This window comes from Trichosurus vulpecula, chromosome 4 (assembly GCF_011100635.1).
Source record: "Trichosurus vulpecula isolate mTriVul1 chromosome 4, mTriVul1.pri, whole genome shotgun sequence".
NCBI lineage: Eukaryota > Metazoa > Chordata > Mammalia > Diprotodontia > Phalangeridae > Trichosurus > Trichosurus vulpecula.
Window position 1 is genome coordinate 214769292 of NC_050576.1, and position 16147 is coordinate 214785438.

At 46.3% G+C, this 16147-nt stretch overlaps 2 protein-coding genes across 2 annotated transcripts; both read left to right on the forward strand.

The window, feature by feature from the left end:
• The first annotated feature begins 329 nt into the window (after positions 1-329).
• On the forward strand, positions 330-6326 carry MAFG (MAF bZIP transcription factor G). The gene is made up of 2 exons (XM_036757398.1): positions 330-386; positions 505-6326. Exons 1-2 carry the CDS (start codon positions 351-353, stop codon positions 955-957), a joined length of 489 nt encoding a protein of 162 aa, XP_036613293.1. The 5' UTR covers positions 330-350; the 3' UTR covers positions 958-6326.
• Positions 6327-6445: 119 nt separating this feature from the next.
• On the forward strand, positions 6446-15495 carry SIRT7 (sirtuin 7). The gene is made up of 10 exons (XM_036757684.1): positions 6446-6576; positions 6668-6805; positions 7231-7335; positions 9366-9436; positions 9596-9668; positions 10562-10660; positions 10743-10979; positions 11103-11183; positions 11915-12021; positions 14715-15495. The coding sequence occupies exons 1-10, from the start codon at positions 6484-6486 to the stop codon at positions 14923-14925; spliced, it is 1215 nt and encodes a 404-aa protein (XP_036613579.1). The 5' UTR covers positions 6446-6483; the 3' UTR covers positions 14926-15495.
• The last annotated feature ends 652 nt before the right edge of the window (positions 15496-16147 follow it).

Consider the following 16147-nt stretch of genomic DNA (forward strand, 5'->3'; position numbering starts at 1 on the left):
AAAGGGGAAGAGCAGAGGGCCAGCACAATTTTAGAAGAGCCAAACAGAGACCTGCTCAGGTGTTTTGGAAACTGGACTAGTAGTGGTAGTAAGGAAGTAGCCCCAGGCAGTTTGAGAAATAGGAAACTGGTGTGGGGATAAGAATTTTTAGCTGTAGAAGGGATCTTAGAAATCATAGCTATATAAACTATCTAAATGGGTCAAGGAAAAGGGGAACAACTGTGGTTTGATGGGGTCAACTGAACAGAGAGAGTTAAGTTCTCTTTTTGGTGGAAGGAAGGGTCTTAGGATTATCCCTTAACTTGCAACTATTCTTCCTTACAGAGAGTAACTGTCGTGGCTCCCAGGTTATGACGACCCCCAGTAAAGGAAATAAGGCCTTGAAGGTGAGTAGTGGAAGGGTATGGAGCAGGATGTGAGGGAGAACTGCATGTGGTTTGGGTCTTATGGTGGGGAATGAATCCCTGAGGCTAATGACTGTACCTTTTTTAATTACCCTACTAGGTGAAGAGGGAGCCAGGTGAGAATGGCACCAGCCTGACAGATGAGGAGCTGGTGACGATGTCTGTACGAGAGCTGAACCAGCACCTTCGAGGCCTTTCAAAGGAGGAGATCATTCAGCTCAAGCAACGTCGGCGCACACTTAAAAACCGAGGCTATGCCGCTAGCTGCCGAGTGAAGAGGGTCACCCAGAAGGAAGAGCTGGAGAAACAAAAGGCAGAGCTGCAGCAGGAGGTGGAGAAGCTAGCCTCTGAGAACGCTAGCATGAAGCTGGAGCTGGATGCCCTCCGCTCCAAGTACGAGGCCCTGCAGAACTTTGCGAGGACGGTGGCTCGAAGCCCCGTGACCCCAGCCCGGGGCCCCATCACTGCCAGCATGGGGCCCCTTGTCCCTGGCAAAGTGGCTGCCACCAGTGTCATCACAATAGTGAAGTCGAAAACGGACGCCCGGTCGTAGTGACACGTGTGTGTATGCTCCCCCGGCGGCGGCGGGTATATGTGGGGTGGTTAGGCACAAGGCAATTTCAACAGCCCTGTCTCCACCTCTCTTCCTTCTTCTCTTCTCCCACCTCTTCCCTGCAAAGCACAACCTCCCACCCCGGGGGTGCCGGGCTGAGCCCCCTTTGATTTCATCATTATCGTCATGTGTCTTGTGCGTTGGGATTGGTCGGTGCGGCGGTGACATGGGGTGGCCCCCTTTCTTCCTCTGGGTACCAAGGCCATGTGGACATGGAGTCCCATTGCGCCCCTGTTGGCATAGAGAGTGTGTGCTAGGACGCCTTTGTCTCTGAGGAGGGGAGGTTCCGGTTTGGGAGGGTGGGACCTGTCCCTTCTTGAATCCCAGGTTGCCTCCCAGACCTCAGATTGCTGTTCTCACTACCCCTAGTGTCAGGAGCTAGGATCCACCTTGGGAACTGTTCAGTCTGGAGTGGTTTGTTATAGACAAACCCAAGTTGAATAGCTCCACATTGTGGGGACAGACAGGCCTTGTTCTAATGGGGAAAGTGCAGAATGTCCTAGTGAGATTGGGAGAGTGAAGTGGTGCTTCCGTGGTTGGTGGGGGAGGTGATGGGAGGTCCTGGGGGGAGGATGGGGTGTCATATGGTGGCTGTGAGCCAATAGCCACGGCTTTTGTGCCTGACACGTTGCACTGAACAAGACCAAAATCACTAGTTGTGAACGTATTTGAAGGGTGTGTACAGTGTGTCTTAGCAATGGGTCATGTGTCACTGTTTACACAACCTATTTGTGTGGTTAAATGGTCCTTTATTTAAAAGAGAAAAGTTCCTTTGAAGAAGCTATTAAATTATATAAGTTTAAAGACTAAAGAAGAAAAAGCTGCAGAGTATTTATAAAACTGTCTTTTTAAAAACACAGAATAGGAGGAGTATTTGACCATAGAAATGGAAAAGGTTAAAAAAGTATCCTTAGAAACTTTGTTAATTTAAAAAAGAGAGAGGAACTTGGGGAAAAAAGTCCTTTGTTGTAAATCCTTTCTTTGGACAATTCTCTGTGGCTGTTGGAGTTTAGTTTTTATAAACACAGAGTTATCAGACATTATTTATAAAACTTAGTTTAAAAAAAAAAAGAAAAAAAAGCCTAACCACAAAACCGACCAGAAGGCGAGTCCTAACGTCCTTTGATATCTCTTTTGCAATTGTACCAAAAGTGACTTACTCTTTTGCCCTTTCTGCTTCCGTCTCTTTGCCGGTGGCCGTGGTGTCGTCCGTGCCTGGTGAGGTCTTGTGCGGCGGTAGCGTGCTGGTGCTTCTGGTGACCTTTGACGTGTGGGTGTCACTCTTGTGTCTGTTCTTCCCGTGTTTGTTTTTGGATTTGTTTTTGCTTTTGCTTTTTTCTGGATTCCCAGCACAGGCTGTCCAGAGCTAGTGCAGCACTTACATGGAGGATGAAGGATCTGTGCTTACCCAGTCTCCCCTCTTTCTGCCTCCTTCCCTTCCCAGTCCATCCTGAGTCCCCTTTGGCAGAACACCAAAGGCCAGAATAAACACTCTCTAGGGCTGGCAAGGATTTGGCTTCAGCTTTGAATGGGATGTATCATGTTGATGAGATGTAGGGCTGGGCCATTCTCATCACTCATGAATAGACATCTTGGCTTTTTTCCTTTATGCTTTGGTCCTGTGGATGGCCCATGGCAGAAGAGGTAACTTCAGGGGCTGTCTCCACAGGCAGTCATCCTAGCAGCTTCCACATTTCTCCTCCCTGTATCTTGGGGTGGTAGACTTTCAGGGACCAAGGAGTTGCCATAGGTATAAATTGGGGGTATAGGTTAACTGTCCTTCCTGGCTGTCTTCCTCATTATCTCCCTGACATGATGAAACCTATAATTGGTATCCAATCTGGCCACTACTTTATTCCTAGACTTCCTATGAAGGGGCTAAACATGAAGCTTTATGCTGAAGCCCTCTGGCCAGACATCTGTCAGAACTTGAATGTGGGGCAGGAAGTTAGCCCATATTTATCCCAGAATGGGATCGGTGATGGTGAGGTCGCATTAGCAGTATTTGTATATATTCCCTCCAGTTCTGTGGTATGGAGGTATGTAAAACAACACATTTCCTCACCTCTGCCTTCTTTGGGTGGCCTGGGGGAATGTCTCACCTGATGCCAGACAACCTTTCGTGCTCTGTCTAGTTCCTTCCTCTATCACTCCCCCGGCCCCATGCTACCACCCTCAAACATCTTGGCAGCTTTTTTGACCTGAATCCTTCTTCTTCCCCTTTTTTGGTCTTTGTGTCTTCCAGAGATTGGCCACTCAGCTTTCAGAGAATTCTCCCTCTTGGAATCGAGCCAAATACCCTGTCTTGGCCTCACCAACAGAGCTAGCTGGTCCCCCTGTCCTGGCTCAGCAAGCTCTTGTTAGCGATATGTCCAAAGGGGACAAGTCTGGGGAAGGGGACTGAGCAGTAACTATAGAAATACCCACCTCAAAGGAGGGCAGTTATCCCTAACTCTGGCAATACTGGCATCGTCCACCTCTTCCCATTGGGTTGTTTGAGTACTACAAACTGAGCTAGACCTCCAGGTTCTCTGGAATGTGTGGGGTAAGGGAAGAACCAGTAAAAGGAAGTGCAAAGCCTCCCAAATTACTGGCTATTTAAAGTAGATTCAGGATGAAAGGTGGCTCTTGCTGAAGGCCTTCTATCTATATAAAGGCATGGCTAGACTATTTCTTGGGGGAAGGGGGGCATTCCCCTTGCAGGGAGGGAAGGGTTGAATTACCCTCCTGGCTATGTTTACTCAGAAACTTGCACATTGTAAGCTGGGCCAGGGACAAATTCACCAGCTTTGATCCAAGTAACTTCTAAGTGAGCCTGTGATGGTCTGCTTTCTTCCACACTATTGAACAGCCCACATTGGCTGTCAGCAGGGTCAAAGAATGACTTAAGGTAGCCAAAAGAGGGTTTTTGGTCTAGTGTAGACCTGACTTGGAGGGACAAGGGAGGAAAATCGCATAGGCTCACAGATTTAGAGTTGGATAGAACCTCAGGGGTCATCATATCCAACCCCCTCATTTTGCAGATGAGGAAACTGAGGCGCAGAAAGGTGAAATAACTTGCCCATGGTCACACTGCTGGTAAGTGCCTGAGGCAGGTTTTAAACCCATGTCTTCCTGACTCTAGGTCTAGCATTCCTTCCATTACAACATGCCAGGTCAGGGCAAGGACTGACCTTTTTTTTTTTTTTTAAATGCAATTGCCAGTTTTATCCTTAGCTATAGGGCTATACCTGAATAATTCTCTGGACCTCTCAGCTTGGGCACTGAGGAAAGACCTTATGGGAGGCAGGGAGAAAGATGTGTGCAGAACCAGGGAGTGAGGTCTGTAAGACTGTGGATTTTTAATCCCCATCGAGGGGAGAAGACGCTTCTTCTGCATGTTCGAGCCCAAACCAGAGTCCTTGTCTCCCGTCTAGTGCTGCTGTTTCTGGAGTTGTGACATATCAAGATATTCATGCTTTCTTTCTTTTGACACATTTGGGGAAATGTTTTCTCCAGATTGAGGGGAGTTTGTCCACTCCCATCTCAGCCAGACCTGAGGGATCTCCCTGTTTTCATGGGTGCTCCTTGTCCTTCACCTTGGTTTCTCTAGAGTAGATACTGTGTCCATGTGTGGGTGTTTTGTGTTTTTCTGGTCCTCATTTGTTCAAGTTTCCTGCTGTGAGGGTGTTGTGTTCCTTTTCTTCCTCCTTTGAATTTTCTTGACAAGGAATCAAGGGCTTCATCTGGGGCCAATTCTTCCAAACTCACCTGCAAAGTAATACCATGTTGTGTATTTCTCCTGTCCTCTTAACCCTGCTCTAAACCCCTCTCAGCCGACTTTAGGGGGCTCATAGCAAGCCTCGAAATGAATCTGTGGGATAAAGAATAGGTTCACTCTTGAATGAGAGACCCTGGCTCCAGAACAGATACACTCCAAGGGCCACTGGCTGCTGCTGTTCCAGGGGATGTGTTGCCATTTGTGTAGAAATGTGACCTATATGTGTGGTGTGTGGTGCGTGATGCTTCCTGGAGTCTTAGATTCTTCCCATTCTCCCGCCTCCAAATGTATTGTCTTGACAGTCTGTTTTTCAGTTTAGCTATTATTACTATTATTTCAAGATTCAGGAATGTCTGTCAGTAGTTTGCTTGAGTTTTCCTAGTGCTTAACCCTATGGCTTTCTTTGCCCACAGACTACTATGGGAGCTAAGATCATGTTGGATAGCTCCTCTGTGGCAGCCAGGGATGGCCAAAGCACCCTTTCCACAGGCTGGGTAGCATGAGGTCTCAGCCTGCAGCGCTGTTTCCGCACTGGGACTTTTTGAGTTACTTTTTTAGACTGTGGTTTGTTGGAAGGAACTGACACATTAACGATTTTTCTCCCCAGAAGCCACTGAATAATAGTTTATGGCTCTTTCTTCCTTTCCTGTCAGTTTCCAGTGGCTTGGGAGTAAGTAAATGGAGATTACTAAGGGCACAGCTGAGACCCCGAAGAGATGGGTGCAGAGGAAAGCCCATAGTGGGAAAGGCGGGGCTGCGTTGTGCACTAGAGACAGCTTTCCATTTGTCCCTTGCTTGTATGCCTGTGTCTGGGTGTGTGCTCATTTGTGTTTGCCAAGTATCTGAATCCCCACCCCATCTTTGCAGCAGCCACAGCCACCCAAAACTCTAGGAGACCAAGTTGGGTTGGTTAGGAATGGTGGGAGAGGGGAGGGAGGGGTCCATGAGTCCTCAATGAAGCCTTTTCCCACGGTGGGTGCTTCCCATCTTGGGTCCTGTGATCCCTATTTGGCACATTGGAGGGGACTTGGCCCCACAGCCTCACCCCTTCCTCCGGTCCCCTCAGTCGGCCCTGCTCTTAAGCCTTTACCAAATGGGAATGGGGGCAGAGCAGCATCCTGAGCACTTCCAGCGGCGAGACAAAGGCTGCCCCTGGTATGCCTGGCTCTGCTGCTTCCTTGCGTTTGGCCTTGAGTGGGTTGGGGTTGGGGGGAGAGGAGGCAGCCTTGAGCAAGGGCTTCTGCCTGGGGCTGAAGCCGCTAGGAGCGGGTATAGGCGAGCCACCTTGGAATATGCTTTGGGGTTTTTTACAGATTTGAAGCGAGCAAGGCTGGGGTCTGGGTACGGGTGGGGGAGTCGAGGGCAGCCAGGGTCGACCTCTGGGTGCCTCTTCCCCCAGCCCAGCTCAGTATTTATTGCTAAATTATTGTCCAGGCGGGGCGGCACGGGGCCGGGCCCCCCGGGTATTTATTGCTGTATATATTGTATGTTTGTGATATATAAGGTTTTCTTTATTTTGTATATGATCAATAAAAACCTTTTAAAGAGACCACCGCCTGCCTCCCTCTTTGCTGAGCGCCGGGGAGGGCGGGGCAGCGCCCGGTGGAACGGGGAGGAGCGAGGGGCGGGGCCAGGAGGCTCAGCTGCGCAGGCGCGCAGTTCACTTCGGGGGCGGAAGCGGCCGCGACCGGTTGCCTAGGGGAGCGATGGCCGCCGGCGGCCTGAGCCGCTCCGAACGGAAAGCGGCCGAAAGGGACAAGATCCTGCGGGAGGAGCAGCAGCGGAACCGGCTCCGCCAGGTAGGCCGGGCACGGCCCGGGACGTCCCCTCGGGAGCGCGCAGCTCAGCCCCGCTCCCCCTCACGGCCGTCGGGGCCCCCTCCCCCCGCAGGTGTCCCGGATCCTGAAGAAGGCGGCGACGGAGCGGAGCGCGGAGGAGTGCCGGCTGCTGGCCGAGAGCGAAGAGCTGGTGAAGGAGCTGCAGGGCCGGAGCCGCCGCCGGGAGGGCCTGAAGAGGCGGCAGCAGGAGGCGAGTGCGCGCCCCGCTTCCGGCCCCGTTTGCCTGTGCCTGACCCCGGCCCGGCCCCCTCGAGGCTCCACAGCCTGCCTCTGGCCACCCCCGATCGAGGACCATGAAATAGGACCTCGAGGCCCCCGGACCCTGGGCGCTTCGCTTGCCCCTGCCCGGCTCCTTCCAAACGGCCCCTGCCGGGCTCGCAGTCTTCTTTTCCCTAAGTTGAGAGCATGCTCCTGCGGGGGGGTGGGGCGGGAGAAAGATCAGCTCCCAGTTCAGAAAAGAGAGAAATAAAGAAAACCATCTGCCCTTGGAAAGGACAGAAGCGGCTCTGACCTCTCTACCCGTAGGTCTGGAGATCATTTGCGGCCCCTTGGTCCTCGGTGTTTTGTCTTGGGAGGGGTGGGGGGGTTTTGACCACCTTTCTTGTGTCTCCTCAGGTGTGTGATGACCCAGGGGAGCTAAGGAGGAAAGTCAGGGAGTTGGCTGTAGCTGTCCAAAATGCCAAATACTTGGTCATCTACACCGGAGCCGGGATTAGCACGGTAGGGAGAAGAGTGACATTGTTGTGTTCTTTAGGGTTAACCTGACTCTCAGAAAATCTTTCTGGAATAGCTGCTCAGAGACTTGGCCTCCTTAGGGTCACTTGGTAGTGATGGTAGGTTTGTGGATGGTGCCCCCTGGGGACCGTTGTTTTACCCTACATGTAGGAACTTTTTCTCCCTTTTAAAAGGATCTACATGAAATCCATTAATCCATAAAATCAGCTAAAGAGCATAGTCAAAAAGCAACTTGTCATTGCTTTAGAACAATATATAATGTTGAATTTGCCTCATAACTAAGAGGATGTGAAGCTTCAGTATTTAGTATAGTGCCTTGCATATAATAGACTTTTAAATGTTTGCATTGAACTTAGTAAGTTAAAACAAATACCTAGTCTCTTAACTAACATTTATTAAGCACCTACTAGACGCTAAGCTCTGTGCTAAGCCCTGGGAATACAAAGAAAGGCAGAAAACACTCTCTGCTTTTAGGGAGCTCACACAGTCTAAAATCCTATAATAAGGTTTAACTAAGCACACAGGAAAAAGGAGGGGAAGGGAAATGTCAATATAGAATGTTGAGAACTGTTGTCATCTAGTTAAGTTTCCCATCCCTTTCATTTTATAGGTAAGGAGAACAGGCCCAGGGAAGTCAAAATGACTTGGCCAGAGTTGTACAGTGACACAGATGGTACTGGAACCCAGTTTTCCAAATCCCCCCAGTCACTAGAATAGGCTCCTCCACATTCTAAAGTAGGATACAATAGAAAGAACATCTGCTTCTGGGTTACTCTTCAGCATTCTGGCCCCAAGTATGGAGAAAGAATCCTGAATTTTCCATCATCTGCTGTTTTTAGAACTGGAAATAGAGACATTGAATAAGGAGCAAAATACATAGGGAGAACACTTTTAGTCATGTTGGAAATCATACCTCGTTACAGATCATTGTCACTTACCATACACGGTACTTTGAAATGTTTATTAGCTTACTGACTTGTTCATATCTCTACAGCTGCTTTTAGTACTGACACTTCTGTGGATCAAACAACTTTTGTTATCACAGATAACCAGAAGAGTCACATGACTGTTGTGTTCCCTGTAGTCAGATTAATATTTAATACAGTAATAAGAGGACTTGAAGCATTGTTAAGTGGCACTTGAGAGGGCTGAATGCAGCAAGAGTCTTGAGTGTTACTGGTTTAGAAATTCCACACTGGAAGAACCAGAGCCACCCACTGGAACAGAAATTATTATCTAGGCTGCAGCTTTGTTGTTTTTCAGTTGCGTGTGACTCTTAATGACCCTATTTGGGATTTTCTTGGCAAAGATATTGGAGTGGTTTCCTTCTCCAGCTCATTTTACAGATGAGGAAACTGCGGCAAACAGGGGTTAAATGACTTGCTCGGGAGTCACGCAGCTGGTGTCTGAAGCCAGATTTGAACTCAGGTCTTCCTCACTCTAGTCCCAGACTCTGTCCATTGTGCTATCTAGCTCAAGAGTCAGATGATTCCCTTTTCCTGGTTTACTCTCCAATATCCTATGCCCTAAGGTAGATATATGTAGTTTTAGTTAGATTAGAAGCTCAGAAAATTGGGTTAAATTCCTATAATAGCTAATATTTCATAATTCATAATATGCATAAGTTTCATAATAATAGCTAATATTTATATAGTGCTTTATAAAACTCTCATTTGATTCCTACAACCCTGAGAATAGAAACTACTTGAAGGAATAGCCCAGTCCTCCCCCACTTAGGGGTTCATAAGGCGCTGGTTATCCTGATTCAGCAGTTGAAGACATCAGGCAGCAAGCATTTACCAGGCACCTACTATGGGCAGGTACTGGAGATGAAAATACAGAACATGAAATAACCCTTAATCTCCAAATGCCGAGCGAGGGTGTAGTATTGCGTAGTGACATTATTGTAGCAGCAGTATCATTTTTGCTGCCTCTTTTTGGAGTACTGCCAATAACTACAGTTGACGCCCTTCCTCGTGCTTGTCTTTTCCTTCGTGTGTTTCCTGGCCATGCAGGCAGCTTCCATCCCAGATTACCGGGGCCCAAATGGAGTGTGGACGCTGCTTCAGAAAGGGAGGAGCATTAGGTAAGCAAGCACAATGCAGAAGTTAATTCTCTGCCCCTGTTCTACCTCCTAGGCAGGCTACAGAGGCCTTCCCTGTGAAATGGAGGGATGTCAGATGTAGTGTGAACCTGAACTTGGCAGCTCCTCCTCACCTTTCCCTTTTTCCCTTCCATCTGGCAGTGCTGCCGATCTGAGTGAGGCGGAGCCCACCCTCACCCACATGAGCATCGCCCGCTTACATGAGCAGAAGCTGGTAAGAGTCCAGGGTGTCTAGCACTTCTACTTTCCAGGGCCTGAAGGAGAGGACCTAACTTTTTTTGTTTCTTCTCCATTGTTCCAAAACATCTTGGTTCACCCTTTTGAGAACCCTCCTGGATGGGTTTAGCTTTCAGGCTCGTGCTGATTCAGTCATCCTGATGTAATCCTCTCTGTTGCCTAGCTAGCAGGGTGAGCTAGGCATCTCCAGGCCTAAATGACTAATTCAGAGGAGGCGTTTCTATTCCTAGGATCTGTGAAACGTCTTTCAGGTGGCCAGCTTTAGCAGTAACAGCGCCCCTCTGGCTTTTTTTAATTTGCTTCTGTGGATTTCAGGAGCCACAGTAATTCTAGAAGAGGCTCCTTTGACTTTGCTCAAGTGTATCTGTTCAACAACTTGAGTCGCAAGAAGCCAGGAGTGAATCTGAGCCTTTAGGGAAATTAGATGTAATAACTCAAAATAGCTTCCCCCAAGGCACTGTGGTAACTCCTAACTCTGAACCTAAAACCTTGAGAATCTCCGGTGGCTATGAGGGAAAGCTTATGACACTAAAAGGCAGCAGGTCATTGTTTTGGTTCAGCATGCAGGTGAGATATGCCAGTTACCTTCCAAAGCCCTAACAGTATTACTAAAACAATTCCCCCAAGCCTTACTGAAGACTTTCTTAGGTGTCTTATCCAATTCCACTTGGATTCAATCCTGCTTCTTTAGCGAGATCCAACTGTCTTATGGTTTGGCCACGTTTACCTTCACATCCTGAGGCTTTCGACAGGATTGACATTGCCCTAGGTCCTGGTGTTCTGAGCTCTTTGCTGTGTCAACCTTGAGCTGAGGTGGGAAGATTCCTCAGCACATTTTGCTGTCTTCCTACCCATGTTCTTCCCCTAAAGGTGCAGCATGTAGTATCCCAGAACTGTGATGGACTCCATTTACGGAGTGGATTGCCCCGCTCAGCAATTTCGGAACTTCATGGGAACATGTACATTGAGGTGAGCAGCCATAGTTGGGACCTGGGAGGCTTTAAGGGAGAGCACATTGAACTCTGGCTCACCAGGCCTCCTCTCTCCTCAGGTCTGCACCTCCTGCACTCCCAACCGAGAGTACGTGAGAGTATTTGATGTGACAGAGCGAACAGCCCTGCACAGACACCAGACAGGCCGGACCTGTCATAAGTGTGGGGCACAGCTTCGAGATACCATTGTGCACTTTGGTGAGAGGGGGATTTTGGGGCAGCCTCTGAACTGGGAAGCAGCAACCGAGGCAGCAAGCAAAGCAGACACAATTCTGTGTTTGGGATCCAGCTTAAAGGTACTAGATGAGAAAAGTAATGAGCAGATTAGATTTCAGTAATTTGTTATTCCTTTCCCTCCGAACATTTAGGCTCAGTCAAATCTCAGCTTTCTATAGTCTTGTTTGTTTGAATCCTGACAGGTGCTGAAGAAGTATCCACGTCTCTGGTGTATGACTAAACCCCCTAGCCGTCGGCCTAAACTCTACATTGTAAACTTACAGGTAATTAGAAAAAATTGAACCGTGTCTGGAAGTACCTACCTAGTATATCAGGTTTAGGGGAATGAGAATACTTAATAAAGTAGGAATGTGGAGTGATGGTGGTGGGGTTAGTGGTAAGTACAGGAGAAGGGGTGTAGCTATTCATTTACTCCAAAAAATCATTTATTAAGCATCTAATATGTTTAATACACTATGAGTATGTGCCAGGCACAGGAAGAAATACAAATATAAGTAACATAGTCTCTGCTTATAGTTTACATGCTGGTATGGAAGATAAATGTTCATAAATACACAAATTAGAATATAAGTACACAAGAAAGATAAAATACTGTAAGATCAGATGATAAAGGAATCATTTCCAACTTAGGGTTTGGGACTGGGATCAGGCTTAATGAAGGAAGTGGCTTTTGAGTTGGGCTTCAAATGCTAAATAAGGTATCAGAAGCCAGAGATTGGGGTGGAGGTGACAGGGCAGGAGGGAAAGAGGATTCCAGCATTCTGGGCATTGGAAGAGTGTGACCCTAACCTAGGCCTGCTAATGGGTCTCGATTTTAGTAGCTCCTTCAAGTTCTACCTCATCTCTCCCACACAGTACCTAGTACTAGACTTAGCCCACTGTGAGAAATCAACAAATACCACTCATCAGCTCTGAGCCAGCAGATATCAATACCAAATACTTTTAGAAAAGCATCTTTTGAATGCATTCCTATTTTTTTCCCCTTTGTTCTCAGTGGACACCAAAAGATGACCTGGCTGCCTTGAAACTTCATGGGAAATGTGATGATGTCATGCAGTTACTAATGGATGAACTGGGTCTTGAGATCCCCCACTACAATAGGTGAGTGGTGTGATCAGGACCCAGGTGTCTAGCCTCAGCTAGGCAGCCTTCTGTTCCCTTTCCTGTTTTGTGTGTATGGATGGACGTGGTTGCCTCTCCTTGCAGACTGAATTTTTTGTTGTATACTTAAACACTGATTAACATGAGCATTTCCTCATACAAAGAACAGAAAAGGAATTGTATATAAAATGCCAAATCTTTACTATGAATAACTTGCCTCTTTTTAAGCATGTAATAAATTCATCATGTTAGTTTAAAAACTGTCCTGCTTGTTTATGATAGCTCTGCAAAACCCCTCCTGCTCTTTCCTTGCAGCCTGGTTATTAAATGAAGTGGTAAGGCTGGTTTAAACCTAAGGGAGTGGCTGAGATATAAAGGCATCTGATAGAATTGCTTCTAAGGATAGTTGCAGTTGACTGAAATCTAGCTTGACTTTTTAGATAAAGTTTGGATAATTTGTCCTGTAATTTTTATGTGCTGATATTCTCCATGTCTTCTGCTAGTAGAAATAAGTTTTATTTCAGGGAAATAAAAACAAAAAAGTTGGCTTGGAAGGGTTAGGTGTTTGTAGTTATGCACAGCTTAATCAAATAGCCCAGTTTTACTATAAAAACATTAGTTATTTCTGTAGGTTTTTTTTCAAAGATTTTTTGTTCTTTTAATCAAGCGGAGGACATTCCCAAATCAATAACTTTTTAAAGTAAAGAATTGTAGTTATAAATGAAGCTTCAGCTTCTGGACCTGGTAATTTTTGTGTTTAAAGGACATTTGTTTGATGGTGTTATATAACATTAGGTATTATGTAATATGAATTGTACTTTAAAAAACAACACATTTTATTAATGTCTATTCAGATCTTAGTTTATAAACTTTAGTACTTTGATGGATATATGATCACAATGACGTCGAGCCTCCATTGGTGCAGATCACAAACTCATCCTATGCTGTTTTCTCTGCACTCTCCTAGTTGGTCTGCCTAGCATGCTGAGGGCCTTCTCCTGGATCCCTTCACATTGTATGGGCACCAGTGGAATACAAAAGCTACTCATTAGTTACCCCTCTTCCTATAATCCAGCCCACCTTCTTTTCCAGTAGTACATTCTTAGACAATATCTTCTTAATTATTATGGAGTTGTTCCTTATTAAGGTGCTGTAGCCTACTCACATCCACCAGTGCCTTTTGGGTAACTTGTAACTTTAATACTTTGGAAACTGATATCCCATGGTTCAAAGACATATAGTATTACCAGAGGAATATTGGTTTTTTAAAAACTCTGCTATTTCCCAAAGGCAGTCTAGCAACTTCTTTTTGTCAATTCTCAGCCCAATCCATGGTTCGTCTTCCATTGTCTGTCCAAGACAGACTAAACTGCTGCCAGAGAAGTAGAAATAACAAATCACTGGATCACTTCAAGGCAGTCACTTTTCTAACATTTTCCTCATAAATATCCTCACAAAGCAGAGATTACTGAATAGAGCAAAACATTATTAATATACAGTAATCGAAGGAAAGACTAGTCTGTGAATAAATTATAAAATATATTTTATAGCATATATAAACTAAACTGAGATACTCTAGATGCTCCTGTTTGTAGGGAGCATAAGCAGAGCTGATTGTGTTAATTCCCGGGATATAGGAGAGCCTCCGAAATAAGATCTATAAGCAGGGGCAGCTAGGTGGCGTAATGAGTAGAGCACCGGCTCTGGAGTCAGGAGGACCTGAGTTCAAATGTGGCCTCAGACACTTGACACATATACTAGCTGTGTGACCTTGGGCAAGTCACTTAACCCCAATTGCCCTGCCAAAAAAAACCAAAAAGAAAAAAAAGATCTATAAGCACTCAACAGATTTCAGTCCAACTATCGATCATCCACAGAGGAAAAAGCCAACTGGGTGAAGAATGCCTGTTAAGACTTGGGATTTGCATTTGGATGTGAATAGTTAGCCATTAGAGCCCATGCATTAGCAGTGTGTGCTGATCAGTAATGTACTAGTATGACTGACATGTACAGTATATAGTACAATACATACTGGTAGTTCTTATAGAATGCACTGATCAGTATGGAGTATATACTGTGCTTTAGTCATACTTATTAATGCATTATATAATATGTACCAGTATGTATAGATGAGCTTTATAGGCTGGTCATTCAACTATGTTTATTATATTTTATATATATGTATGTATGTGTGTGTGTATATATATACACACACTATATTTATTATATAGTTAACTGTAGATGTTCTCCATCTACTTGTTTTCGTCCTTTGTGCACAATTAGGCTGGAACGTTTTTTGGTGATTATATATCTTATAACCTAGTGGCCTGACCAGCATGCTGAGTACCTGCCTTTGGATCCCTCATAATGTCCTGGAACTTGTTGCAATCAACACAGTGTCATACACAAACAGATTCTGTGTGAACTTAGTTTACAATCCAGACATAATGTGGGACTATCCTTTAAAGCCGAATTCAAATGTAACTTACTCTTTGAAGTTCTTTCCACCCTTGAACTTCACATGACATTTTGTTTTACAACTCTAATGCATTTTTGTGCATTATATAATACAATTATTTTATACTCTGTCTTGTACCTTTTCTTAGATTGTAAGCTTTAGGAAGGCATGGGCTCATATCTAAACTTAGTGCTTGCCTTGAGTGGTACCTAATACATCTTCTCCCTTTTGGTAGGTGGCAAGACCCCATCTTCTCTCTGGCAACTCCCCTCCGTGCTGATGAAGAAGGCAGCCACAGCCGAAAGCCATTGGTGCCCCCCCAGGGTGCAGAAGAGACTCAGGCCAAGGATTGTAAGGAGCAGGGGGCTCCACTCAGCTCAGTGCCATTCTCAGGCGGCTGGTTTGGCAGGGGTTGCACCAAAGGCACAAAGAGAAAAAAAGTGTAGCCCTATGCCTGTAGGGAAATAGACAGTTGGCACTTTTCAAATAACTTCAGGAAACCTTATTCAGGGGTCAAAAGTCACCATGAAAGGTGAAGTTAACCTCCATGTTGACTGGTAAGGGGGAATAATGGATGAAATTTTTGTACTGGGATTTTTAGTAATTTATCTGGGGTTTTTTTTTTCCCCTTGAAAGCCTATCTCCTAGCTCTTTGTACCACTTTCTGTGCTACAAACTGCACCCAATCATGAATTAGGGTCTATGGATGACATCTCTAGCTCATCTAGTCCCTGAGTGAGGAAGTGGCAGACTAACAATTTTCTGCAAGATAAAGGACTCGGTGATATTTCACATCTGGCTGGCCATGAGGAAATACACAGCTGCCTTTACCTCGGTTCACCAGACTGCTCTTAGGGCCCTGAACTGTATTTCTACCACTCGTTACTAAAAATGTTGCTAACTATAGGTATCTTTTTCTGTATTTGAGTATACAGTAATAGGGTGGCTTTGACCTCTTTAAAAGCTCTAAGCAGATCCTTGCATTTTTTCAATTAAACTCCTCTGCAATACCTTGATCATTTTGGTGTGTGTGTGTGGTTTTTTTTACTCTATATTAGCTAGGTAGAGACTGTCTTCACCTGCACGTGTTGCATCCTTTCCAGTACCCTAGCTAAGCATAATATGAAAAAAAAAAAGTAGTTGGAGTAAGAAGCGGTGTGACCCCCACTAGGTATGTCAAAGTCTTAAAAAGGGAACAATACTTTTATTAAGGCTCACAAGGGAAGGGGATCCGATGTGAGAAGGAGCAAACCTGGTCCAGCCATGCTGACAACTAGCTGTGTAACCCTCCCCGGCCTGCTTGGCTCAGGTGAACCCTTCCCTTCCTTTCTTGCTCCAAAATTCTGACAGGTGGAGAAGACAATAAAAGGCCGTGTGTGCCCTGAACCGGGCATCGTCTTCAAGGTTTCCCATTGCTAGGAACTGGTTTCTGCGGAGGGGCCGGGGGCGGGGGCACCTTGAGCGCAGCACGCTCTGGTTTTCCCTGACTGTACTGGGAGGGGAATTCCTGGGCCGCAGGTACACTTCGTGACGGACTAGGGGCGGGACTTGGGGAGCGAGGGGCGTCCTCCAACCGGCTGCGGCATAGGTGGAAGGGAAGGGAGAGACAGCACTCCGAGGGGCGTGGCCTGCTGCGGGGAGCGAGGGCGGGGCCGTCGGGCCAGGAGC

Excerpts from the sequence above, each read along its gene's own strand:
- MAFG (XM_036757398.1), top strand. The coding sequence starts at position 351 with ATGACGACCCCCAGTAAAGGAAATAAGGCCTTGAAG. Across the intron at positions 387-504 it reads AAGGAAATAAGGCCTTGAAG|GTGAAGAGGGAGCCAGGTGA; the intron begins GTGAGTAGTGGA and ends TTACCCTACTAG.
- SIRT7 (XM_036757684.1), top strand. The coding sequence starts at position 6,484 with ATGGCCGCCGGCGGCCTGAGCCGCTCCGAACGGAAAGCGGCCGAAAGG. Across the intron at positions 10,980-11,102 it reads GTTTGGGATCCAGCTTAAAG|GTGCTGAAGAAGTATCCACG; the intron begins GTACTAGATGAG and ends GAATCCTGACAG. Across the intron at positions 12,022-14,714 it reads GAGATCCCCCACTACAATAG|GTGGCAAGACCCCATCTTCT; the intron begins GTGAGTGGTGTG and ends CCCTTTTGGTAG.